We start from the raw sequence: 26,805 nt of genomic DNA, 5'->3' as shown, positions 1-26,805 counted from the left end.
GGAACGCGCTGCCTTGGTTCCATGGATCGAACGCAAGAGTTCGAAACCGATTGACTTCAAATTTGACGATTTTTGAATGGTCAGAACCTTGTATTCAATTCCTCTTTTTGTATATACTTGAATGTTATCATAACACTTATTATATCGCATGTGGTAGCCACATTCATACAGTTTCTCATACCAACGGAAACGAATTTTATGACATTACGCGAAATGTATCAATATGTAGCGGAAACTCAGGATGACCTGCAGTTCGACTGATTCAGCGCGTTCGTGGTTAACCACGTGACTCGTCCTCGGCTCTGGTCGGAAGAAGTCGGAAGTGTTCGCGAGCGCTCGGAAATTTCAAAAATGGCCGACACCACTGCCGGTGGCGGGAGGCACGTAGTTTTTCACGGCGTTCGTACGGCAAAGCGGCATCGAATTTTTGCTCCATGACTATCGGTATGGGATAGGATAGGGTTGATTCAACATACTGCGTGAAAATGTGACAAAAAGACAGACTTTTGAAATTTAATGCTCCCAGCCTACTATCGGCCAGATATCGCTTAGGGCACCTTTAAGGTACAGGTAAAAATTGTAACATCTGGTAATTAGAATGTTTTGTTTTTCATCTGCAGAGTTTTGGCTGGGTGCTGTTCCTGGTCTGGGCACTGACCACCTCTATGGTGACGGTCCAGTGTTTTGTCGTCTCCAGAAAACGAGAGTACGACCTCGCGCTGCCCGAGTCTGAGGGGGGCGATGAGAGAAGACCGCTCATCTGGGGGGAGAGACGCAGGCTGCAGATCGTACAGGATCCCACGGAGTAAGGACTCTGATCTACGGATCCTACAAAATAAAGATCCTGGATCCAATGGAGCAAAGACTACATATCCTGTGGATCCCAAGGAGTAGACTTCAAATCCCACAGGATCCCACAGAGTAAATACTACAGATATCACAGTATCCCCAGTAAAAGTGAATATCCTTCAGGACCCATGTAGTAATAACTACAAATCTTACAGGATCGAAGAGTAAAGTCTAATGATTCTGTCGGATCCCACAGAGTAAAGGTTGCAGACCCCACAGGAGTGAAGAGACTACAGAACCAAATATCTGTTCCATTCTGGCTGAAAGTCAGCATTTTGTGTACTTTTCAGAAGATCACACAGTGAACATTCGTGATCAAAATGTTGCCACACCAGAATCAAGCTGGAGAAAATGAATGCCATTGAGTATCTTATGGTTTGAGAGTTTGTCATAATATGTTTCTAAAAATTCTTTTTTTAAATATAATATTATACTGAATAGTCTACTATTACAGATTGTAAATGTTCTGTCTTGTAAAAAGGAAGCAATATATGTACATATTTGACTGATTTTGACATTTAGATTCTGATATGGTACCATGTGAACAGTTGTAGTATTGTGGTGCTCATGTTATTTTGCATTACATGTAGTTTAAAGATGAGAAAAAAAGGATACAGACCAATTTACCACTGTACAGAAACTTAGCAGCAACAGTATTATACGTACATGATGCATGTATATTCAAGAAGCATTTTTTATAAATGAACTTTAGTACATGTACATAATCAGCAACAAGTCATAGAAAATTTGAAGACGTAAAACTCCCAATGTTGAATTGAAAATTGTTTGCAAATATCGGTACTGAAAACATGACATATATTTTATGGTATGTGAGTGCAGAAGTGGTGTAAATCACTCATAACCAACCTTCTGTACTTGTAATAGGTAAGATCCTAGAGTTATGAATTCAGGAAAATAAGACTGAATGTAGGATGAGGTACTTCTGTCAGACATGCGGGTAATAATTAATGGTTGACAGAGGAAACCATCAACATTGTACCACTATTGTTCTACATATGTCTGTCTGTTTCTTGGAATGCTAAAGATGAAGAAGAACAATAAAGACAGAGCCTGAGGACAAGGTGTAGGCAAGGATATATATATATAATGTCCTTGGTGTATGCCATGGAACACACCTTCTCTGGTTTGGCAGTTCTCCCATATTGCAATGTCTAACCTGAGTTTGTACTGACTGACTTGAATGGACAATCACTGCGAAACATGTGGTTCTTGAGTTTAGAACTGTTTGTGTTTTTATTGTTTTATTTATGAATTACCACAGCCATGGCCATCTGTGGTGATTTTTTTAGTCCATTTCTTACTGTTGTGCAATTTCAACAAAAAATGTAGAGAGACAATAGCAATAACTGCTCCAATACTGTAAGATGTGCATATATCTTCATCAGGTTGCTATCATGCCATTTGAATGTTAAGTCTTATAACACAACCAAACATCAATGCAGAGTCTGCAGACAGTTGAACAAGTTGTCAATAAACAGGTGTAACCTTAAGAAGGCATGTTCTTTTGTGGTGTTTGTCTCGATATGTAAGGATGTCTACATTTTTGATCAAGAAAGGCCTGTTACAATGAAGACACCAGGTTGAGAACCAATGATCACTGGTTTTTATTTCAGTGTAAAATTTACTTTCAATTGACTCATTTTCAGACTGGGGTGGGTTCCTAGAGGAGGAAATAAACATCATCCCAAGATTTGGCACATTAAAATGAGATTCATTTCTAATCCAGCTACTTGGCATATATTTTCAAATATGGTAACTATTGATTGTAAATCACATCACTGCAACAATAGATTTCACTTATAACTTATATAAGAATGTAATGTTTCAGAATTCATGACAGTTACTGGTAATACATTATGGAGAACAAAAAGATTTAGAATAAAACTCTTTTAAAACATTTAAAAGAAAACATATACACCAGCATAGTTGGATTTCAAAAGACTGTCCTTAAAAAAACAGGAGAGGTTCTGATAACACTTCTGATGTGATACTAGTATTCTGTTGAGATTGAAACTAAATGCAACTAATTTTCATTATTTCCAACTACTATGATTTCTTTTCAAGTGCTTCCTTCTGAGTGGACTAATTTCCCCCTCCTCTTTCAGGTATGTCAGCTGCAGCTGTAGGTATCACAGGTGCTTTCAGGTGTGGCTGTATGGACCATGCTGGTCCTTGATGACCCAGATAGAATCAATCACCTGTCCATCCTGAAATGAGAAAACATAATGAAAGTCACATTGATTCAAAACGTTGCTGCATTGAGCATTTGCCTCATCTGCAATTACATGTACCTTCATCAAGAACTATCATCAACTCTTAATGATGATAAAAACTACCTGTTTCAGGTACAGGTGTGTGGAGTTGTGCACCTGTAGCCTACTGTGTCATCTGACACCTGTTCCGGGTACAGGTGTGTGGAGTTGTGCACCTGTAACCAAACCTTGTAATCTGACACCTGTTCCAGCTACAGGTGTGCGGAGTTGTGCACCTGTAACCTACCTTGTCATCTGACACCTGTTCCAGGTACAGGTGTGTGGAGTTGTGCAGTTTGAACCTGGTGTAGCCATAGTCAGAGTTCCTGAGGGCACTCCAGGCTGGAGGGTTGGGGACCCAACCATCGTGACGCTCCCTGCATCCCTGAGTAAGAATTAAAAACATACAAGTTACTTTCAGCTTCCACATTATGTTTCCACCAATGGGTATTCTGGTATCCATCCTATTCTACCTCTGGTTCACTCCTCTGGTTTGCTTCCCTGATGAATACAATGTATGTTGGTTTGCCAATACAGATATAGAGATATAAATTCACCTTCAAGTGGTTCTTTGACTATTTAAAGTATAAACTAGAGAGTAGAGAATGAGAAGTAAGCATGTACATACTGCAGAGCCAGTGATGATGTGCACAGGAGCCTTGGGGTTGGTGTAGGGGGTGGCCATGCTGCCGTTGTACACCTGAACATCAAGAACAACAAGGCCACATTGTGGTCAACATTTCTCACACACTGAAGGGATAAAACTAGTATGAGGACAGAGAGACAGCTGTTTCTATAGTATCAACCACGAGGGATGAACAACAAGTCTGGAGTTCAGTGTTTGTTAGCTTTAATTCACTTCTAATGGTAACTACCCTGGATAGCAAATGCCATTTTTCCCATGGAGTTGTTTCAGACAACGCAATTATGAAATGAAATGTAACCATGAATAACATCACCTTACCTTGTAATCGTAGACAGGCCACAGCCTCTCATAAGTGTGTTCATGTGCCCAGATTTCCAGGTCCACACCGTACTTGTAGAAGAGGTCCTCTACCCCAGGGAAGCCAACACGCCCCTTACGCACCTACAAAAAAAAGGAATGGGATGTAAACAGACTGTTTCTCTCCATCATCGGCATTGCCCTCTATATCCCTTTTGAGCTTGTAGAAGAAATAACTGTAATTCAAACAACATGCACATATCTTTCATAATCATAACATCACACCTATGAGATATGCATGCAGCAGAGCCACACCTCCTCCCCCGTACATAAACCTTGTTCCCTTCATATAACTGGCTAATCTGCCAGTATGTATTTCAGGGCAGACTTACTTCACTTGTGTATCCATTCTATCTTCAGTCATTGTTGTTCCTGTGGTACATAAACACTCTTATATGTTTCTATTTACACAAATGTGCTGTATATCAATTTAGCAATTGGCAGTTTTAACAATGTGGTGACTTAAGTATGGAGTCACCCTTTATTATTCTCCCTGCTGCCTAACCCTGTAACTGATAATTGGGTAGCCAAATCAAGTGTGCATACATTGAATCCAGGCCATGTTAACCACCCTAGCCTAAAGAGTCAGCACTTGGTCAATTTTCCCACTTGTTTGTCCCACTGATTGAAACATTGAGAATCCATTTTATCTTCAAGCCCGTTAATTGGTCCCTATGGTTTAGACAGGTTTGACTGTAACTGAAAGTAGACTTACTACACTCTCGTGTTTGGTGCAGTCATCGTGGTCATTGTTGGAGCAGTACATCGGGCGGTGGCCCATGGTGATGATCCAGGGTCGCTGCTTCCTGTTCTCCGGCTTAGCGGCTTCCTACAGGAGACATGGCAGAAATCAGAGGGAAGTGAGGAGGGACCGTAGACAACAAAGGGTAACATCAACCGCATGTGAGACCAACTAAGGGAGGGATACACATGCAAAAACTTCAAAAGAGTCTGCCTCTCAAAAAACAGTGAGACAAATGAGGCACAAACCATGAGATCCTGCTCCAGCCACTTGTACTGCTCTGTCATCTGCTTTAGACCATACTGGATATAGAAGTACAACTCAGTGGAGAAACCAACGATATGGGCAGGGCCAACATCGAAGCTGGAAATTTAAAAATATGAGATTACATACACATGCGTGTACACATGCACACATTCAACACACACGCATAAACGCACAGAGACAAACATACAAACATTCTCATCTTCACATTCCTTTTTGGTCAGCACTATCCCTCTCATCGACTCCCTCTAAACCTACCACTTAAACAATTTAAGAAAGGGGAGAATGATTCAGCACCAAGGTCAGGTACCAGTCCTCCAAAGAATCTATCTTCATAAATTTTCAACAACTTAGAAGACTGCACTGCCTTTGTACACTGTCTTTTCTCAGGTGTTATATCTAGGTCTGCAACTGCTGATATTCAGGCAAAGGAACAATAATTCAGCACCATGGACAGATACCAGCCTTACCTGTAAAACAGACTCTGCACCCCTCCAGGCATAGAGAACCTGTTGACATAGTTGGAGAAATTACTGTGGAGGGAAAAAAGAACAGGCATTAGTACAGTAGAAGAAATACAGCTAGCATGGCCAACTGAAGCTAGTGTGGACAAACAAATTAACAAATTAAATTAACATGATTTGGAGGATGACATTCATATACATGTGTACATGTACACAGAAAATGTTGCTCTTACTATGCATTCTCATGGTTGCCCACACATGTCATGTAGGGTACATAGGCAGCTATAGACTGGATCTGGTTCATAAAGGCATCACCCACACGGGCATTCTCCTGAAAAATACAGCCAATTGTTCAAAAGCACTTGTCACATTTCTTAAGTAATGAATTTTCAAATAGAAAATACTGCAGAAATATAACAATCATTTTGCTTGGAAATAAAGAAAAACATCTAGACAGTGAAGACAACTTACAGTGTCCATGTCGTATGCAAAGTCACCTGAAACAAAGCAGAAACTTAATAGGCAATATTAAAGATGTTACCAAATACCTAACATTTAGGTGTGAGTGATGGGATTAAAGGCAAATATACACTTCAAAACATAAGACTTACTTTCACTCATTATAGGTCAAATACTAATATTCAAGAAAGATAATTCTCCTTTAATATAATGATTGCCCATCATAAACTCAACAACTCATTTCATGTTTCATGTTCAGACTGATATCACTGACTCACCGACATGCAGGATGAAGTCATACATGCCCCTCTGTGTGTCGCCCTGCAGTCGACTCAGAGACTGGGCGTTCTCATTACCCATGTCTCCGAAGGCAGCGAAGGAAGGGCTCCAGTCTGCTCCATCCTTCATGGCAGTGAAGGTGTACAAGTCACTCCAGCCTCCCTCCATACTGCCGCAGTGGTACACTGATGATATTGAAGGAAGAAGAAATTGTTACTGTCAAATTGTTACACACAAGTATCAAAATAGCAAAACAACTATGATAAAGACATGTACACTAGAGAGAAATATAATCAAGAAACAGAAAAAGTGAACTATCACTGCAGCCTCCTGCCATCTGCCACAGTTGGAAACTTGTAATGCAGAGGGTTGTTGATATTTCATCGATTTATTTGAATTACATGTAGTTTGATTAGTATATCATTATCCTTAAATGGTCTGTTAAAGATTCAAAAGTTCAAACTTTTCAAAGCTAAAGTGATCATTACTGTTGGAGATTAATATAGTCAACAGAGCTGCACAGCAAAATAATATGTACAATCAGGTCACACGGGTAATCTACATTGTCTTATAATATAAATAGAGATGTACTGACTGTACTTGTGTCCTGGAGTGAGACCCGTCATCGTGACCCTGTGGATGTACTGTACACGATGCTCGTCTCCCCCGTCCTCAAACTCCACGCTGGACCCTCGCGCCGTCTTCACCAGCCCGTCCTCCCCGTACTCCACGACAGAGTCCGTCTTGTTCGCAGTGCTCCACGTCACCGTCATCTCACTGGTTGAACCTGGGTGGGGAGAAAGGCTTGTTTTAATATTAGGCTTTTTTTTCATATTAATACTGGGGAGCAATGCTGTGTTCCTCATTACCCAACTGACCTTATAAGCAAAATCCAACAGACCCTATCCTTTTTTTGTTGACTGTTGGTCTTTCATTGTTAATCATTGATAAAGGAATTTTTCGCAAATAATTCACATAAAGTTTAACGTTTTACTAAAATTCACATTCCTTTCTTGTTCTGTGTCATATAATTAGAATTAAATATTTTATCTGGATCTGGAGTGCAGTTAAACGTAGATTCCAATCAGTTTTCAATGTTGAGGTGCAAATTGCTAAATATTTCACGTCATATCGGCGTTAGAAGTTATCTTAGCAAACTTCTGTGGAGGCGCCCTACGGTAGGTCTCAGTGCTACGCCCCCTGAAGACGCCACCACCCACCTGCGTAGGACAGATGCACCTGTTGCGGCCATCCCCCGTAGATGTCCCGTTTCACCACGGGGCCTGCTGTGACAACGGCGACAAGAACCGCCACCAAGGCTGCCGTCTGTCCCGAAAAGACTGACCGCATGTTGACCCGCGTCCGTCAGGTAACGTTACTTTCTTGTAACGGTACACAACACGCCACAGAAGGAGAGATTAGAGGTCGTTGAGGATTCCGCCCGTCCTTGCACCTTGTACCCAAAAGTAGTACGCACTTCTCGGAGGCTAAAGGAGTCTGTATTGGGGAGTCGAGTATACGGATACACAACAAAGGGTAAAGGCCATGCCGATACCGAAATACCCTCAAATGTGAGCCGCTAATGTCGGTGACGTAACAACCTATGAACTTTGACATTTTGGCGGGAACACGCATTTGCCTGAATACGGGCTGGCTTTTACCACTTTTACCCCCTGTTTCGTCGTGAAAAGCAATATTTGGTACCGTCTATGGTATCAATACTGAACGGCTATATACTCAGCGGACTCCAAAGTACAGCCGTTGTTGCAATTATGCCAAAAGTGAAGAAGAGTCGCAGAAAGAGTGAAGCTTTGTGTCAGATGGCTTCGGTGAGGATGACTTCCGGGTCCCAGGCACCGTCGCGAACTGCTGGCAAAAGTACGGGAAACTTTTCAGAAACGATCGTCAACAGATTAAGACAGGCTTACAGTAAAGCGGCTGACGGTGCAAAGGCGATGCAGATGAAAAGGTACATGCGTGACCAGTTCGAATTCTACGGTCTTTCGGCTCCAGAGAGAAGAGCTATAGACAAACAGGTAATGTTGCAAACTAGATTATGTAAGCTATTATGTTTAGCTCTTTCATTACCTCTTACTTAAATTGCTACATTTATCCTTTCAACTGCCTTTAGAGACGTTGTTGTTGATCAAACCCAACAACAGTAGAATAGAATTTTACTTAGAATATATAGTTACCTCATTTGATCTTCGTGCAAGGTGCAATTTTGTCCCACAATTGAATCGCCTTGCTTTACCGAAACATGTGAAAGGGATCCAACATGTATGTGATACATGTTTTCCACAGGTCCTTGATGACCTCACATCGTTAGAGGTGGAGAGTCTCCGTCAGCTGCTGAGGTTACTATGGCAACAGCCCCAGCGGGAGTTCCAGCTGTGCGGCACGGACCTGGCGATCAGGTGCTGGCAGGTGCTGGCTGGGGAGGAGGAGGGGAGGTGTAAGACGTCACTGGACTGTGTGAAGGAACTCATCACGACAAAGAGCTGGTGGGACACTGTGGACATGCTGGCTAGCAATGGTGAGGAACAAGGATCATGACTGCTGGGGGTTGGGGTGGTGGGCTGGCTGGATTGGTTTGGTTATCTTAGAGGAAGAGAAATGTTTGTTCATCTTAGAGAAATAAGATGACCTTCTAGAAATGGGATAATCCTGACCACTGTAAATGACCCAAATTTTTTTCTTTTATCATTCCCCAAAATGGGCAATGTTTTGACAAATATGCTTAATAGGGGTTGGGAATGGAGCCTGTGTCACTTGCAGTTTCACACAGTGGCCTTCATGAGACCAATGCCTTAAAACACATGCGCATGTTCCCTGTATAAGTGGTGGGTGAGTTTGTGCTGAGGTACCCCACCACCATGGTGCCTGTGATGGAGGAGTGGGTGGAGGATGAGAACCTGTGGCTCAGAAGAACTGCTATCCTGCACCAGCTCAAGGCTAAACACAACACCAACCAGGGCAGGCTCTTCAGGTGGGTCAAATATGCTTTCAAAATACTTTGTCGCCATTTCATGTGCTTTTTTTTTCTTATAATCTGAACTGTGGAGTCCTAGAGGTACATTTACAATTTGATTCCTTAAACTTTTGAGTATCTGTTGTCAACTGGCTTTCCTCCCCTTCTTTCATATTAAGGTTCTTAACCTTAAATGGTAACATACACAGGTTTAAGACAAATTTGTTTTTAAGTTGACATACATTTGTATGGCCTAACTAATCTGCCGACCCTGTACAACCTGATGTAACAAAGCCGAAATGAACCTGTAATGTTCCACATTCCTCCCATGTCTTCATCAACTGGCATGCCTGCAACTCTATAGTATTGACCCAGTAAATTCTAAGTGGAACATATGAGTTCCACTATATGATTTCACTTTATCAAACCTATAACTTGCTGTTCCCTGCTCAGGATGTGTTTGCAATGCTGCCATGAGAAGGAGTTCTTCATCCAGAAGGCCATCGGCTGGGCTCTGCGCGAGCACCACAAACTTCACCCCCAGGACGTCAGGGAGTTCGTGCAGGACAACAGGCACAGGCTGGCCAAACTCAGTCAGCAGGAAGCACTCAAACATGCGTAGGTTTCAGGGGCTGAAACACTGTGCAACCAACCTGATCGTTCGGTTGTAGAACGACAAGGTGCTCAGGCTCCCCAACAAGATGGGGGCTATTATTACTTGGGGCTAGCCAAGTGCTTGAAGCAACCTTGATACATAATTTCATGGCCCATATAAAGATGCTGCTATCAAAATGGTGACATTAATCAAGATCCCAGAAGACACTGAATGAAACCCTCTCCCTATTGCTTATCAATTAAACTGTGTAAACATTACAAGGTTGGAGATAAAGTTCTACCTCATCAGGCCTATAGAGAACACTGGGCTGCTTCACAAGGTAACATGTTTTAATATGCACCTATAAAGATCATTGCCTGACTTATTTTCTGGTTACGAAAGATGTTCCATACATAAGACCACATGATCCAAAGGTAGAGAGTTGTTTTATTGACATGCAAAATTCTCATGATCAAGGCAGTTAATATGCATATACTTTTGGTCCACATATTCAGTATTTTATGCAAGTTTTTTTCCTATCAACTTCTGCTGACACTTTTCCTCATTCCTTAAAATTCCATGTCATGATCAAAAAGCATTCAAATCTATCACTAGTTACAAACAATAAACTACAGAAACCATAACATTGCTTATCCTACTTCTGTGATGTTTTCATTCAAAACCTTTCAAACCTTCTTCATAATCACAAGGTGATCAGGCAGTTAACGCTACTCTGATTGATAGCTGTCATCATGTCTAGTCAACACAACCCTACCCCGAAACTTGCTACATCTCAACTCATCTGTATACTAAAGTACTCACAACTGTAGCTTCTTGGCTTATTGTTAGGATACACAGAATTCAAAATTTTATACTTAAACATCTGCACATGGCCGAATCGTTTGATCCCTGGATGTAACATAATTGCAACTGATAGTATTGGATTCTGTGCTTTTAGCTTGAATCTCTTTGCATTACATTGATAACGTAAGCATATTATATCCTGAGCAAACACAATAAGAAATCTTGATTTTTTTTGCCCACAAAATATACCACTTTGACAGATACAGTCAAGACCAAATATCAGCTTGACTGTTTTACACAATTACAAGCACGCCTATCTACTGTATACTAGCTAGAAAGGTCAACCATAAAATATCATAATGTACTGCAAGCTAGAACTATATTACATGTAGCTAGCAGAACTGATCAGATTGGTCCAGACACATCTAGGTTTAACTAGAACAGCCCCTTGACCTCCTCTGTGTCAGGGTCAAGGTCAATGTCATAGAAGCATGGCCTTGTGGGTAGTCCTGGCATGGTGCTCATCTGTAAAACAGCAGGGGCATTGCTGAGAGGTGAAGTAAGTCATGTATATATAGAAGCTGTTTGGTGTAAAACTGATGTTAAGATGTTACTGGTACATAAAGAGTTCAAAGGAATACTCTAGGACAGACAGCTTTGGGGTAGGATCAAAGAGAAAAAATTTATAATCAACTCAATACTTGTGTTACATATATGTACTTGAATACAGCTGTGAATACCATGATATACTTAGATGGTGATACACTGTTTCCTAATGTGATACTGAAATTTCAACAATGAGGCATTATTGAAAGCAAAATAAAGGAATGGTTTCTTAGTGATGCTCTCTTTTGGCTTGCAAAAATAGAATGTCATTGTTTTTTAAATCATGAAAATCCCTATCTTATTCACTTACCCTTTTAGCAAACAAACAATAAATGTTAGAAATGACAGAACTCACTGTCCCAACAAGCGGGTAGATGAATCCGGCACCCACGCTGGCCCGCACGTCTCGGATGGGCAGGGTGAAGCCGGATGGCGCTCCCTTCCGCTCGGCATCATGGGACAGCGACAGATGGGTCTTTGCCATGCAGATGGGAAGGTCATTGAATCCCTGGACAGGAATAACAACATGTTTGTTTGACACAGCGTTTTACACAGGTCTAAGGTAATGTTACAAATTACTGGGAGGGCTGATGATACAAGAATACTTTAGCAGCCCCCTCTAAGAAACATTGTTGACTGATCAAAACAACTTTTTACAACAAATTGACCTTGTCCTGTTGCATAACATTGTAAACACTTTAAGTTATGATTCATGCTTATTATGATTCATACTCATACCTGGCTCTTGTAGCGATTAATCGCTCCCTGTGCCTGTTCTGACAGTTCAATCCCGTCAGCACCATAGATTTTCTTGGCAATGGTTTCTATCTTCTCTTCCAAAGGCAGCTGCAGAGGATGGAAGATACAGTAAATATGAAGCCAATTCAGACCTATCAATTAAAAGTAAACCATAGAAATGAAAATTTGGCCGATGTACCAGCACTTTTGGTTGTAATGCTGTTCCTAATGGCTAGTAGTAGTCGGTCTATTGCTCTTCAACAGTACCCACGACCTTGACCCTCACCTTGACGTCGTACAGGAACTGGAAGTTACTGGGCTGCTGACTGGCTCTCTCCACGGCCTGGGCCAGGTCCGCGGCGCCCGCCCCACCGTTGGCCCAGTGGGAGCAGATAATGGCGTCGAAGGCTCCAAACTCTCGTGCCTTCTGAATAACGGCCTGCATCTCTGCTTCAGTGTCGGTCCTGGAGGTTAACAATTGTTTACATCATTTATCTATAAGATAAAGCAGGACAATGCAAGTCCAGATATTAAGTTGTCAGTCTAAAAGCTAACATACAACAACAGTACAAAGTACAACATCAACAAACTGTAACTATACATTGGCAGAATAAAGACTTCAATTTTACCCAGAAATTTCTGACCAACATTTCTCATGCAGCAGAGAAAAACTCTTGAAAACTAGATCTACTCTTCAGAAGTAACAATGAAGAAAAAACTCACGCAAATCCATTGATTGCCACAACCACAGGAATGCCGAAGTGCAGAGCGTTCTCAATCTGTTTCTTCAGGTTACTGCAGCCGGCCTCCACCAGGCCAATGTTCTACATGTCAAAACAGGTCAGGGTCAAATACAAAAGTGGCACACACAGAAGAACACATTGTCAATATGGCTATTTGTCTAAAAAATAGTTAACCATACTTTGTACTCACTACTGTTATCAGGCAGAACTTCTGTGCTTTATCACAAAGGTTAGCAGTTTTCAGTAGCTACTGACTAGTTGGACAGGTATGGCTGTGTCTTAACAGCAGAAATGAATGTAAGAATAAAGACCAGAAAATCTCACCTCCTCCTTGTACTCCCTGGGTAGCGGTGTCCCTGCCGTGACCTTTGGCCCGCCCCCATGCATCTTCAGTGCTCGGATGGTGGCGACCAGGACGACCACGTGCGGGACCAGGCCGGAGTAGCGGCACTTGATGTCAAAGAACTTCTCCATCCCGATGTCTGCTCCGAAACCAGCCTCTGTCACTGTGGGAGGAACATGGCAATAATGAATAAAGGAGTCTGCTAAACCCTGCCCAATGAGTGAGTGAGGGGATGAATGTGGTGACAGCAAACAAAAAGAAAAGGGAAAGAAATTCCCTTTCGATATTTTCATCAAATAAATCATGTCTTCTCATGATTCTCATGATGTGACTAACCTACAAATCCGTTGGGTCCAACCAGCTTGAGGGCGATCTTGTCTGCGAGGACGGAGGAGTTGCCGTGGGCGATGTTGGCAAACGGGCCAGCGTGCACAAACACAGGTGTACCCTGGAGGCATGGCAATCACAAAGAGAAATAAATAAGAGAACACGGATAAAAAAACTGTATTTATGGGCTGAAATCAGCATCTACTAGTTTAGACTATTTCAGTGTATCAGAGTGTACCTCCAAATTCTGCATGAGGTTGGGTCGGATGGCATCCTTCATCAGGACAGTCAGGGCTCCTCCAAGCCCCTGGGAACATCAAGCAATTATAACAAGGTGTCAGGACTCTCCCCTTTCATCACATACATGTACCATGTAAAAAATCTGACTTATTCACAAAACAAACAAGACATAACGTAGAGCAATCATAAGGGCAGTGGCACAGCCTTTACTCATCAACTCCGAGTACAGAGCTGATATGTTAGACCATGAGGCAAGTTTACCAGTTATGCAATATGATAATGACACTAATGACGGATATGGAACTTACAAGGTCATCAGCGGTGACTGGGCGGCCCTTCGTGTCGCTGGCCACCACCATACGGCCCAGTCGGTCCCGCATGTCGGCCAGGCTGGTCGTCAGGGCTAGAACCGCCATGATCTCACTTGCCACCGTGATGTCAAAATTTGTCTGAAACATATCAAAACACTCTCATTATTGTGAACCTGTGTTTTTGAGAGATCACTCATGCAGCAGCCCCCAGATATGCACATTTTAGATATCCAGAATCATTCTGGCTCTCTTTAGTTGCATGCATTTTTCAGGGTGGCAGATATTGTTAGTATTATATATATATTATGTTGGTAGATGTTAAATTACATTTCAAATGTATATATCTATAACCATATAAATGCTATATGTTGTAACAGAAATTAAAATATCTTTTTATGCAGGAAATATACTCTGACTCTATGATTACTTGTGAAACTATAATGAACATTCAGCAAACAAGTAGAAGTGTTCAGATGTTAAAATGCCCACACACCTCCCTGGTGATGCCCTTCTCAGTGGGAGACTGTCCGACGGTGATTTTCCTGAGGTACCGGTCGTTAGTGTCTATCACTGAAGGTCAAAGTAGCATTGTGGTAGACATTAGAAGATTATCAAATTCTCAAGGTGGATAATAGCTAGTGATTGCACCTATCCTCTGCCTTCATATAGATTTTAGAAAAATGGACAGAACTTTCGGCAGATGAGCAATACTTGCTCCTGTGGGTTATAATGCAATGTTGAAAATAACTTTCAAATTCAGTGTGTAAGGTTGTCAAAAAATGCATTTGTAAAAATGGCACAATAAATGCTAAATCTATTTTTTTCTTTTCTCATCTAAGATCCATAAGAACAATTTTTCTGGGGCCCGAACAAGCTGACCTCGCTGCCAGGTGATGGTGGACTTGTCGATGTCCAGCCGGGCGAAGTCTGCGACCTCCTCCTCGGTCAGGTCATCTGGGTTGGTCTTGGTGATGCCCAGCTTCTCCAGACGCTTCATCTGGATCGGGGAGAACTTCCTCTCACCGTCTTTGGTGGGGACCAGCCGTCCATACAGGGCCTACAAACGGAAACAAGGCATCAGAGACTTCAAACCCTCTAAAACAACATACTAAAACTACCCTTGCAAGGGTCTCAAAGAACAGCATTCTGTAATATCAGTTCATGGTTTTCACCGTGAAATCATCACATGGTGAATGCATGATCTTGATCTATTCTTGTATCACATTATTACAGTCGTTTCAACAATTACTGCAAATGCCTACTTTCCACTCCTACCACCAAATTATTATTCCCCTAGAACCTCAAAGGTACTACCTTGTCAGTCTGTGTGGACTCATGGAATATCCTGGCATCGATGGCAGCTGCCAGAAGGTTATTTGCTGCTGTGATGGCATGGATGTCACCTGTCAGGTGCAGGTTAAACTAGGGAAACATGAAGGCAGGACAAGAAGAAGATGATTTCAGTATGGATACATGACTGTTTCAGCACAAAACACTGGTTGGTAGCATGTACAAATGTATGTTCAGCTGAACTGGCAACGTAAATGAAAACTGGATGATTTTGGTGCAAGAATGTTATTATGACAACAGGACAGTTACACAAGTGCTAAGCAAGTCATCAGTATCCACACCAGGACTGGTGTCAACAAAACAATCAATACCAGTTAGAGTAGTCAAGCCAACATATTACTGAAGTCATCGTCATCATCATCATCATCATTTCTTAAGTAATGGCTTAAGATTATATAATATTACCTCATCCATGGGGATGACCTGGGAGTAACCACCACCCGCAGCTCCACCTAGCAGAACAGAAGAGAAAGTCAGGCAAAGTTCTCACTGGTCGCTAAAGATATGGAGAGACACTGAAAATCAGGACAACCTACTCATCAACTTCAAGTCTTACTGTTACGTTTCATCTTGTTGGCCAATGTAAAGTTAATGTTCAACTGAATGAACCTGTCTCTCTGTTGTTTGATGCCTTTTAGAATTGGAAATTATGTATTAGCTTTTGAAGTCGATTAGAAGATGCCCCAAATTCCTAGTGTCATTCCATATCTGAAGCAACCAGTGTTGAAAGTCCTGTTACCAAACCAACGTCAGGTCCTAGTATTGCTACAATTGTCTGCCAATCATCCCTATGCTGTTAAACTTACCTGAGTTCTTGTTCTGAAATTAAATTGAACACAGTCAGTCATTAGCTACATCCATCAGGTGACCAAAAAATCCAACAGCATATTGAAAATCCAAGCAAGCACATGTTTCCGTGTGTTCAAGACTATTACAAAATGTATCCCTGGAAATTCCAATAGAAGGCTTGAGCACTGGGCAGTGGGCACGTGTACATCTCCAAAGCTCAGGGAGTATAGAGGCTTCAGACTGCAGCAACTTGCAAGAAGCTATAGGACAGCATCCACTCCTGGCAACACTTGCATTCCTCCTTTGTACCGAAACTGGCCATACCAGCAAGGTGTGTAAAACACTGGGAATAACCCAGGTTTGTGCACAGCCCTTTCCAAGGCTGGCAGCATGGAAACAGCTGTGACAGCTGCTCCTGGAGGAGGGGTAAGGTGGAGATGTTCCACCACTGCAAGGTGCCAGGACAGACAACCAGGTCAACCCTGGTGTTAGACTGAGTGGCAGTTTGCCTGTCTCAGAATTCTTGGCCATACATAGATGTAGGCCTGAGAAACAGGTGCATTCTGCTCTCCTGTTCTCCATTTTCTGTCTCTGACATTTTGTTCTCCTGTTCCAAGATTTCATCATTTCATCTACAGTCAGTAGGCTCTCCCATTCTTGACTTTTCCCAGGCTGCACAAGCACCATAAGGCTAGGGCTTTTTGCTCTCTTGTTCTTGGTGTCCCCTCTCTTGGCATCCTGGTTTGCTCTGCCAAGACAAGCAAGAAAGACTCCCAAAAGGGTAACCTTAAGAAGCGATGCGCGCAAAGAGAATGGGTGCTTCTATCAGCTACATGTACAAGTCACCTGATGAATCAATTGACAATTGTCACATACCTGAACACAACGTTCACAGTATCTAAAGGTAGTCCTATATTCACCTGTCACCTGCACATAAATACCAACAGTTGTCTGTAACAGCTACCGTAACAACCATAAATCTGAAATCTTAGGCTGCCTCCAGACATACGTCAACCTTTATTCACTGGTCACTTTAAACATCTTCAAAATTTCAAGAGACCAAACTGGAAGCCCTACATTTAATGGGACGTCATTTGATAAAAAAACTGCTTCTGTTTATTGTGTGTTTTCTTTACTTCTGTTACAAGATTGTTATGACAGAGACGTACTTGACAGATTACAAATGTCCATCTTCAAAGTGACCAGTGTTTTACCTTCTCCCTGCTGCCTAACCCCATAACAAACACCAAAAGAAAACAACCACAGCAGGGAGAGGGTTAAAAGATAATCTGAACCCCAAAGCGGATCAACAACACGAGCAATAAACGTTAATGGCAGTGACGTGTGGCCCTCCTGGGTTGTACCAACAGGCTCACCTCCTGACCGATCTAGTGGGTGTGGCTCATCACCATGGTCACCGTCTCCATGGTGACTGTCTCGACCAGTCCCTATAAAAATATCAGCAGCCTCATCAACCTCACTTATTTCTTATACACTTTTTGTTGTTCTTCAAGGAAACTAACTCCATATAACGTCATGAGTGTGCTAATTACTTTTACAAATTAAAAAAAAAATTTTGCTTACTCCTTACTATTCATGTAATTGGTTCTCGCTAATATTTAGTTTCTGAATATTACATTAGGTCTTCTACTTTCAAGTACTTCTAACGTAGAATGATAAACATCTTTCCTTGGCCAGTATATGATCCTTGTTGTGATTTTTTTTGTGTTTTCTAAAACATATGGAAAGCGAAACCCAAGACCAAAGAATCGTTCCATAGCCAGGTTTAAAACACTACAGCAATCCAAGTCCTAGGTCTTAAATCCTAAATCCTAGTCCAATTGCTAAAAAATCCATGGGGAAAACCACATGGCAAAAATTAGTCATGGAAGGTGATTAGAAAAGGTGAAACTCTTGACAGCGCATAAGGTTTTGGTAAGCCCTGCAAAGGAAAAACTTCAGCATAATGTTTCATTTACATGTGTTACCTACAGTCAAACCTGCCCAAGAGGACCACTCAGGGGACTAATAAATTTGGTCTAAAGCTTGTGTCAATGCGGGAATTATTTAAGGGATCACCAAAAAGTCATAATGTTGGCCAGGTGGCCCTTATGTGGAGGTGTTCCCTTGTACTGGTTTGACTGTACATTGCAGTCAGTTCATAAAAATGCATCAAGCAACCAAATGATCGACCCTATGATTCCTGTGGTACTGTATTTTCCCCCATACATCACCAAAAAGGGATCAAAAGGAGTTTTAAAAAATCTATCCTCTGCTCGTCTGTTTGGCACTGGTTTCTGAACTGTAATCAACAGCTGATTTTTCTTGCATACCGGCTCCTTTACACATCCGGACTCAAACATTGCTTGGGTCAGATTTAAAAGTGTAAAAAGTACTTTAGGAGGGAAAATACAGCAATAGTCCACAACATCATGAGGTAATCTTATAGCTGCAGAACGTGGGAATATAATTCAGCTGCTCTATTACCTTTAATGCCAAAGGTTGGGCCCTGAGAAGGCTGCCTGACGCATGCAAACACATTCTTCTTCAGGTGAGCCCCAAGAGCCTGTGTCAAGCCTATAGTCGTGGTGCTCTTTCCCTCACCCAGGGGGGTGGGCGTGATCCTGATAACAACAAAAAAAGTAATTTGTGAAGCTTGCTCTATGTTAAGTTCTGTACTTAGTTTTACAACAATTCACACACTGTCTGTTAGACATCAAGGCTTGAAATATCAACAACAGAATCATCATGTTATCAAATGTGCTTACATGGAAATGACTAGAATGTTAAGTAGATAAAAAAAAAAAAGAAGAAAAGTCACCTACCCTGTAACCACGACGTATTTGCCATTTGGAACATCCTTGAGCCTGTCCAGGACGGAGAGCGACACTTTCGCCTTCTTCTTGCCGTACAGGTCGACCTCGTGGGGCTGCAGCCCGATCTCCCGCGCCAGGTCATCCACGTTCTTGGGAGTCTGAGCTGTGGCGACTTCTATATCACTGGGAGGGAGAAACGGAGAATTGATACAAAGCTAGCTTCTAACAGTCATGGGCAAATCTTTCATTTCTTGAAGGCAAGGACCATACACAAGAACAAGTCATTAAGATTAGAGAAAGAGCTGAACCAGTTAATCTGTAAAGGATTCTTAGCATTGATAGATTGGATTGATACCAGCACAATGCAGCTTCCTTCAAACTGTGAGTTACAAGTATGTAAACCCTACTATACTGATTACAAGTGGAGTTAAAATGTGCTTATAATATGGTGGCTTGGTTTGTACTCTCGGCGAGTCTAAATGTAATTCACTGCTTCCCGCAGTACCTACCTCGGGACAGGAGTCTTGAGTCGCAGGGGGAGGTAGCTGATGTTCCACACACTTGCCTGCAATAAGGAGAAAACTGTAATGTGTCTGGGGCCATTACGTCAACCAGATTTATTGATAAAAATTCTGTATCTGCATAAGTATGTTTCTTCTTATACATTATGTACATTCTTCTGTGTACTCATACAAACCTTTATCATTTGTATCTTAATATTGTACAGTGTGTGATGTAATCAGCTGTGTTTCATGCCTGAAATAGAAGACTGCACCACCCACCCTATACTTCTGCAGGGCCTTCTGTGCGTTCTCTACTGTGTTCTGCATGAGCATGGCCACCGTCATGGGTCCAACCCCGCCCGGGACGGGGGTCACAGCAGAGGCCACTTCCAAAGCTTCAGCATAATCAACATCACCAACCAGCCTCTTCCCACTCTTCTTGGTGGCATCTGGAAAGGAGGAGCATGTTAAAGCCTGCATCTTCTTAAATAAGGTACATCACTGCTTCTTCGCGAAGTTATTTGCCAAAAAGAAGCCTACAACAGCTTTATACCAGTACCAATAGTACATTGATTCTATCATTCCTAAAAAGTAAGTAGCATTTTACTTGGTTGATACCTCCATCAATGTATACAAGTACACATGTACTTTTAACATATTAAATGATGAACTTGTAAATTTAGTGCAAAGCAGCCCCTCCAAGAAATTGAACTATCAAGAAGGGAACTTGGCCATATCTACCTGGTATGGAGTTGATCCCACAGTCGATGACCACAGCTCCTGGTTTGATCCAGCTGCCCTTGACCATCTGCGCCCTGCCGATCGCCACCACCAGGATGTCTGCTTGACGACACACCTGGTCCAGGTCCTTAGTGTGGGAGTGGCACACTGTCACTGAGGGGGGATAGAAAAATCAGTAGTGAACCATCCAGCAAGATAACAAGTGCTTGGCTCCATGTTCTTGTTGAATGTGAATGGACACCAAGAATCAAACATTAAGATGAAAAAAAATAAATCGTCATGCTTTCAATTGACCAACATGCTAATCTTTCACTGGTCTTCACAAGAAAGTCACTATGTACAGTATATACAGGTCTAACATTCCAGGGATGGACTACCAGTAACATGCAAGTCAGGTAAAGCACAACTGCCAGGATTTGAAAGTCATTAATACATGTATGATACATGTATAGGCTAAGAGCTTCTGCTAAATGCCAAAAAAATATGCTCACTCACTCCCCTGAGCTCACTCGTTACTGTTCCATTGTGCTACCAGGTATGTATCCTTCACTACAATCACTTGGTTTCCTAACCTGTAGCATGATTCCATGTCAGTAACTCCGACATTGGTGCACCAACAATCTTACTCCGTCCAACGACCACTGCATTTTTCCCGTCCACATCGGTTCCCGCAGACTTGATGAGTTCCAGACAACCCCTTGGCGTGCAGGGGACAAAACAGTCGGACAGGTTTCCCCGGGCAAGCTTTGCCGAGTTTACATCATGGAGACTGGAGGGACACAGGAGTTAATACAGGTAGGTTATAACACCAAACAGTTATCAAGATGCTTACTGCTAAGCTTTTATATGTCAATTGAAAAAGCATATGTAACAGTATTATGGAATCTATGGTCTTAGTCAAGATATGGGGTTTCCAAATTACCTTCATTTTGGAAACAAGATATTGTCACAAGTTGGCATGCCGACAGGTTAGGCATGCTAGTTGTCAGTGTACCTATAGATTACAGATTAGGCAGCAGGGAGAGGGTGAAGTTTCTTGGCAGTAAGAAGTCTTACCCATCCACGTCCTTGGCCGGGTCGATGGTGTTGAGTACGAGATGGGAGTCGATTGGCTGTGTTGTGTCCAGCGGCAGCTGTATGATCATGCCGTGAACCCCCGGGTCTGCATTCAACTGGTTAATCTGGGTTACCAACTGGTACAGAGGAAATATACATTACTGGTTAGATCTAGATCTATATCATCAAAAAGATATTGTTGACAGACACTGACTGGTGAGCGACATCACTGTTCTTGCCCCAGTACTGCACCCGGCAGTACCTAGTTATTTGTTACCTAGTTATATTTACCTCCCTTTAACTGTAAGTGTAAAGCACATACCTCATTCTGGGTCGTGTCCTGTGGCATCTTGATATGCCTCCCATTCATGCCCGCCTGGATATTGGGGAAAGAAATAAATATGACTATTTTCAACTTATTAAGCATTAGAAATGATCACTGACATATCCCAAATGCTGCCAGATTACAAATCAAAAAACAAAAAAAGTTCTTACAGTCCTGTGTAGAATAGAATAATATACGTAGATTCTATGATCATGTCCTTTAGACCTCAAAACGTCCTGGTTGCCATGGAAACCAGGCAGGTGAGTGAAACTTAACAGTGAACATTACCTCCTCAGCAGCCTTCATCTTCATCCTGATGTACACATTGGATGCCTCATCGTTTCCCACCTGGAACAGTGTTTGACACACAATAATGGACTAAACCTGGTACTAAGCACGCTACGCCACTAAGTAACCTACTAGTACATTTGTAGCTTATCATTAATATTTTTTAAATTTTATTTTTCTAAGAGGACAACTTGTTACTCTGTGAAGGCATCTGTTTAATCGGCATATAATTTTATTCATCATCTGCAGGCATGCCCGTGATGATGCAAGATGAAGGCATTTTTATTTTAACCGTAGCTGTTTTCGTGGTCAATGTAATACATGTATTTCCGAAGTACCCCTACATTTATAGAGGCTTTGGGACTGGCTGTCAAAAAGACCTTTTGAATGGGGGGGGGGGATTCCTTCAGGCAGATACGAAGGTGGGTCATTAAAACAGCTATTTGTCGCCTGGTGTAAGGTGGGGGGCTGTTTTTGCAAATATGTTGCAGCTGAAAGCCATGGTTCTCTCCGTTGTATTTCTATGTAATTGCGCATGTGGTAAGACATTATGTCTGTGATGATGCATATGTTGCAGCTGAAAGCCATGGTTCTCTCCGTTGTATTTCTATGTAATTGCGCATGTGGTAAGACATTATGTCTGTGATGATGCATGTTTTTTTTCCTTTTAATTGTAGTAGTTTTCATAAAATGTTGAAGTAAATGCATATTTCAGAAACAACCCTATAATGTCATTGAAATGTTTTCACCCAGCTGATGGGTGCACCCATCTGTATGTTCATTGAACCACCGGGAGGCTGGCGCCGTCAATGTCAGGTCTAGCAGGTACCATTGACATGCAAAATATTAAAACTTCACGGAGAATTGTTGCCCATGACTACTTGTTAAATATTAAAGATTAATACAATAATAGTCTGACTAAATTGCACTCCTAGCACTCAGGAGGGGACCAATAAACACCTGGCAGCCAGAGATTGTGTAATGCTGAGCAGATACAATGAATGACAGATACAAACTAAGCCACAAAGCGTGTGTCAATAAAATAGCAGGTGCAAATATCTTTTGCTGTCAGATCATGGAGGTACCTCCATGGTCAGATTCAGAGAAAATAACTTCCCATGTTACAATCAAATCAACTGTATGTGTTGAGCACTTCAGCCTTACGGACGCAAACTAGCCTTAAGTTATTATGTATGTGACCGTGTGGAATATAACCATTACTTATATAAGCAAACGCAAACATGCATTAAATTAATGAAGTCTGTAGACTCTGTGCACCTCACCTGCACCACCGCCAGTCCTGGCCTGTAGCCCGGCACCACTTCCTGCATCTTCTGCACCTCCTCCCGCAGCTTGGCACGAATGCCCCTAAACATTCCATCAACGTTTGCTGCATCGTAAAACTACAACACTGGCCACTGATCGCACTGATGGCGACAGTACAACACCAAGAACGGGGCTACCCGGTCAACTTATCTAATGTAACATCCCTTACTTATGGCTATCGTGTAGGATAAATCATGAAATACACGACTACCTTGGGACACAGCCAAGTGACACAATCATCGGAAACTGCACAACGTAACTCGTAAGAGACTCTAGTTTACGCCCCAATCGAGGTAAGCATGTGACTTGCCCCCCTCCCCACCCTGCATGCAGCGCGCTACTGCTGAAAACCTCGACAAAATTCGACGACAAAAGTCGGTCTTACGCCGCGATCTCCTTGCCGCTGATGACCTGTGCTGGCATGTCGTCTGTCCAGAGTTTCTCGGAGGTATGAACGGTGGTGGCTGTCCTGTGGCTCAGGTGGTTTATGGAACGCCGCCCAGGGTCTTGGACTTCAGCACGTCTGTCCTTTGCACTGTGTGTGCTCGCAAAGGCTCGTGGGGCCACAGGAAAACTCCGCCGTAGGTTTCCAAAAGTTACAAATGAAGTAACCAAAGCCGGCCTCAACATTGAAGTTTTTTTCTTTCACAATGCTGATCCTTCTCAGTAGATTTATTGCAGATCATCGGCAACGGATGTTTCCCAAATTCTTTGTTGTCCTTGGAGTACCCGCCGAAAACTTCTTGGCGCGAATTTCAAAGCGTTTCGCGCCAAGAAGTCACCGCGACCTGCCATTGGTCCACCAATGTCTGTGATGCTGCGATCGACTGTCTTGATTGGTGAATTCTCGGGGTCGTCTGCTAAGCCCACGTGGTGACATTCTCATATCGCACCAAAATCCGTGGTAAAAATTTCAATTGATACAATCTTCGGTCTCAAAGCAAGTATAAGGCTCTGACTCCATTTTGCACGTCTTATGCTCAATGCAGTTTTGTGACGCCAAAAAGACGTACAAAATCATTGAAAAAGACGCGCTAAATGGAGACCAAAAACAGATAATCGGGTGGAATTCACCGTGAAATAGTCCAATTTGTGGTAACTGAATACCACGATCCCCAGTATGTTGGTATAAGGACAGACTCCTGTGTTCTTTGCAGATGTTATCGCAAAATGGTTGGCAGTGTGTTTCACCAAGGAGGTTTAATTATTTAAACCCCGACAGAAACGTGTGCAGTTTAATCTTTTAAACCTCCTTGGTTTCACAGTCTCGTCTCTCGCTGGAGTCAGTGGGCTGATTGCGCCTCTTCCCCTCTCTCTTCTAGGGGCCAGGCCAGCTTGTGGTAGGACTGTTAGAATACTGTCACCGTCACCAAGTGAAGGATTGAGAAGGCAAGGTCACTAGAGGTGCACACATCTGTGTTGTTTACACATCCGTTTTCTGTCATATTTTGTAGGCATCCACTACCCACATGTCACAGATCGATGTAACGTTACATGCAGTATTTGATTTCTCCGCACTGTCTTAGACTTCTTCCAATTCCCAATTCTGTTGTCACTGTTGTTCTCTTACACGGGTGAACAGCGTATATAAGAAAACAGTATATAATGCCGCCATCTACAAGAAAGGGCATGCAATAATATGAATAAAGGACTCCACGTTGCCGGCCAGGCACGGCAATACATGGTACTATTAAATGGCACCGTGTATTGCGATTTTCCCCTGCAAGGACCCACACTAGTACTGTTATGCTGTCCAGGGCACGACAATCATGATCCTGACGGATGTCGTATGCCGGTCATGATGATCAGCAAACGGGGCAGCCAGGAAAACACCATACTCTTCCTTCCCTACATCTGCTTGGAGATCACCGCCGACCAACTTTTCACTTTGAAGACTTACGGCATACATAGCATAACGAGTAAAATGGTGTTGAAAAAGGAGCTGTTATAGGTCACGCGTCTCCTTGGAGGTTATTATTAGTAGTTTGTCTGTTGAACCTGCTCTTGGCCCGTCGGAATGCATGTTTTCCTTCTTTCACATCGTCCTTTCACACTTTCTTCTCCTCATTTGGCTCTCTGTTTTCTTTGACGCCGGGACAAAAAGTGAGATTGCGTAAGAAAACAGCTGGAGCCTAGAGCGCGTGCACCATGTCTCTGGGAAAGACCGTCCGTCGACAGTGGAGAACTTGTTTACAATGCCATGCACTACTGGTACCTGTGACTGTGACAAGGGAAAGTGAACTTTGTACGTTGACAAGCATTATATTGTTTCTTTACATAAGAGCCGTCTAAACCAAACATTGCCCTACCCCCCACCCCACCTCAAACTTGACTTCCCAGAAGGCGTCAGCTCAGGTCTGGACATTCATTCATACATGGAATTACGATACAATAATATAAAGAAATGCTAATTTTGATTCAGATAAAAATAACAGATCTGTCGTTTCAACATTTAGGAGTTCCCATGTCTCCCACGGAACCCTAAGTGGTTATTAAAAAAAAAAATTTGTACTTTTTGTGCCGTTACGAAATGAAGTTGTTGGATATTGTTTGGTAGTTTAAGGTAACAATACATTTGCACAAAAAGTGTTCCACTGAAAAATCTGAGAAAAATGTAACAGACGAGACACGCCCCCCACACGCCAAGGTCAACAACAACACTGAGGACGACGGACCACAACACACACACGTCTCTGTGTGGCATCCACAACACAGGAGATGGCTACAAACGGCTGTTCTATTGAGATAATCGGTCCTGATTATTCGGTCTTAGGTGTTCAGGTGTCCACAACAATAGACGCAGCAAAAACAGGACTGGCCAGGTGAAAACTGGTTGGATCTGGTTCGACAAACCGGCTTGCCGCAGGCGGTCGTAAAGGTGTGCAGGTAATATCAACAAACACAGAGTCTTACGTCTGAAACGTAGAAACACCTGCATCCAGAGGTATTACCATATCTGTCAAAATTACTTCTGCTATGACAGATTTTATTGCAATCGACGCTGTTGAATACTAAATAATAACAGAAAGGTCTGACCTTGCAAAAACAGTGCCATCGACGATGTAGGCATTTTTATGGCCCGGTGTCACCTGTGTGCCGTCTGACTCGTTGCCTCTCCTGGCGCACGTTGTAGACACCTGGCGGCTCCGCCAAGACGCAGTCCTGGATCGTCTCAGGCTCAAGAACAGCGTTCTCCGGGCGGCCGCTGGTAACCCCGGGAGACCGCGCATTTTTAGGACCAGGCCAGCCATTATGATTACGCCGTGTTCCCGCGTCACGGCTCAGCACCAACACACGGAAGTCCCTTCGAACTACAACAAACAGTGACACGGTCGCCGACACGGCCTTTGGGCCCAACTCATTAATAATTCTTAATAGTGGGGGTTAATAGTGAGGCAACTGCAGGGTTACTAAACGGCTAAGGTTGAAAGGTCCACCCTGTCTAGCTACAGGTCCGATGATCCATTAATGGATTCTTTTGAAACCCGTTGTACTTGTTCTCTCCCTAGAATGATTCCCTCGCTGAAGGAAGACGCGTTTTGTCAATCACGTTCACGGTCACACTCGTCGTTGGTTATATTTACGACAGCAGTACTTTGG

At 42.6% G+C, this 26,805-nt stretch overlaps 4 protein-coding genes across 6 annotated transcripts in view; 2 read left to right on the top strand and 2 right to left on the bottom strand.

Annotated features, from left to right (window-relative positions):
• The window catches only part of LOC109483752 (transmembrane protein 179B-like), a 5,657-nt gene extending 3,286 nt beyond the window's left edge, over positions 1-2,371 (top strand). Inside the window, exon 6 of the mRNA XM_019786835.1 lies at positions 621-2,371. Coding sequence (XP_019642394.1) covers positions 621-809 — 189 coding nt within the window. The 3' untranslated portion in view covers positions 810-2,371. The remainder of the gene's footprint in view (positions 1-620) is intronic.
• Positions 2,372-2,450: 79 nt separating this feature from the next.
• LOC109483749 (acid phosphatase type 7-like) lies at positions 2,451-7,926 on the bottom strand. Its single transcript, XM_019786833.1, has 12 exons — positions 7,554-7,926; positions 6,929-7,120; positions 6,333-6,518; positions 6,067-6,092; positions 5,829-5,926; positions 5,602-5,664; positions 5,116-5,230; positions 4,841-4,954; positions 4,087-4,209; positions 3,751-3,822; positions 3,370-3,507; positions 2,451-3,077 (listed from the first exon to the last, which is right to left on the bottom strand). The coding sequence occupies exons 1-12, from the start codon at positions 7,681-7,683 to the stop codon at positions 3,012-3,014; spliced, it is 1,323 nt and encodes a 440-aa protein (XP_019642392.1). The 5' UTR covers positions 7,684-7,926; the 3' UTR covers positions 2,451-3,011.
• Positions 7,927-8,022: 96 nt separating this feature from the next.
• Positions 8,023-9,953, top strand: LOC109483750. The gene is made up of 4 exons (XM_019786834.1): positions 8,023-8,369; positions 8,638-8,869; positions 9,175-9,322; positions 9,758-9,953. The coding sequence occupies exons 1-4, from the start codon at positions 8,043-8,045 to the stop codon at positions 9,924-9,926; spliced, it is 876 nt and encodes a 291-aa protein (XP_019642393.1). The 5' UTR covers positions 8,023-8,042; the 3' UTR covers positions 9,927-9,953.
• A 376-nt stretch (positions 9,954-10,329) lies between these two features.
• Positions 10,330-26,719, bottom strand: LOC109483747 (C-1-tetrahydrofolate synthase, cytoplasmic-like). Of its 3 annotated transcripts, none has more exons than XM_019786820.1 (25): positions 26,242-26,719; positions 23,163-23,247; positions 21,880-21,939; positions 21,589-21,642; positions 21,267-21,403; positions 20,783-20,979; positions 20,211-20,363; positions 19,749-19,918; positions 19,476-19,531; positions 18,976-19,149; positions 18,638-18,774; positions 17,527-17,598; positions 15,767-15,813; positions 15,326-15,433; positions 14,891-15,068; positions 14,505-14,581; positions 14,009-14,149; positions 13,699-13,767; positions 13,470-13,581; positions 13,115-13,296; positions 12,771-12,871; positions 12,334-12,511; positions 12,048-12,155; positions 11,665-11,817; positions 10,330-11,228 (listed from the first exon to the last, which is right to left on the bottom strand). In XM_019786820.1, the coding sequence occupies exons 1-25, from the start codon at positions 26,454-26,456 to the stop codon at positions 11,139-11,141; spliced, it is 3,054 nt and encodes a 1,017-aa protein (XP_019642379.1). In that variant the 5' UTR covers positions 26,457-26,719; the 3' UTR covers positions 10,330-11,138. The 3 variants fall into 3 exon arrangements, with proteins under 3 accessions (XP_019642379.1, XP_019642378.1, XP_019642381.1); XM_019786819.1 differs by lacking the exon at positions 26,242-26,719 and adding an exon at positions 23,591-24,664; XM_019786822.1 differs by lacking the exons at positions 17,527-17,598; positions 26,242-26,719 and adding an exon at positions 23,591-24,662.
• Between the last annotated feature and the right edge of the window lie 86 nt (positions 26,720-26,805).

Source organism: Branchiostoma belcheri, unplaced genomic scaffold, assembly GCF_001625305.1.
Source record: "Branchiostoma belcheri isolate BF01 breed outbred unplaced genomic scaffold, Haploidv18h27 scaffold66, whole genome shotgun sequence".
Classification (NCBI taxonomy): domain Eukaryota; kingdom Metazoa; phylum Chordata; class Leptocardii; order Amphioxiformes; family Branchiostomatidae; genus Branchiostoma; species Branchiostoma belcheri.
This window is presented reverse-complemented; position numbering and strand designations above follow the sequence as displayed.

Coding starts and splice junctions, on each gene's coding strand:
- LOC109483750 (XM_019786834.1), top strand. CDS start 8,043: ATGGTATCAATACTGAACGGCTATATACTCAGCGGACTCCAAAGTACA. Junction 8,870..9,174: donor GGACATGCTGGCTAGCAATG/GTGAGGAACAAG, acceptor TCCCTGTATAAG/TGGTGGGTGAGTTTGTGCTG. Junction 9,323..9,757: donor AACCAGGGCAGGCTCTTCAG/GTGGGTCAAATA, acceptor TTCCCTGCTCAG/GATGTGTTTGCAATGCTGCC.
- LOC109483749 (XM_019786833.1), bottom strand. CDS start 7,683: ATGCGGTCAGTCTTTTCGGGACAGACGGCAGCCTTGGTGGCGGTTCTT. Junction 5,927..6,066: donor TTGCATACGACATGGACACT/GTAAGTTGTCTT, acceptor TGTATTTTTCAG/GAGAATGCCCGTGTGGGTGA. Junction 3,078..3,369: donor AACAGGTGTCAGATGACAAG/GTAGGTTACAGG, acceptor TTCTCATTTCAG/GATGGACAGGTGATTGATTC.
- LOC109483747 (XM_019786819.1), bottom strand. CDS start 23,835: ATGTTGAGGCCGGCTTTGGTTACTTCATTTGTAACTTTTGGAAACCTA. Junction 18,775..18,975: donor AAATACGTCGTGGTTACAGG/GTAGGTGACTTT, acceptor TGTTGTTATCAG/GATCACGCCCACCCCCCTGG. Junction 15,814..17,526: donor CCCACTAGATCGGTCAGGAG/GTGAGCCTGTTG, acceptor CTGTTCTGCTAG/GTGGAGCTGCGGGTGGTGGT.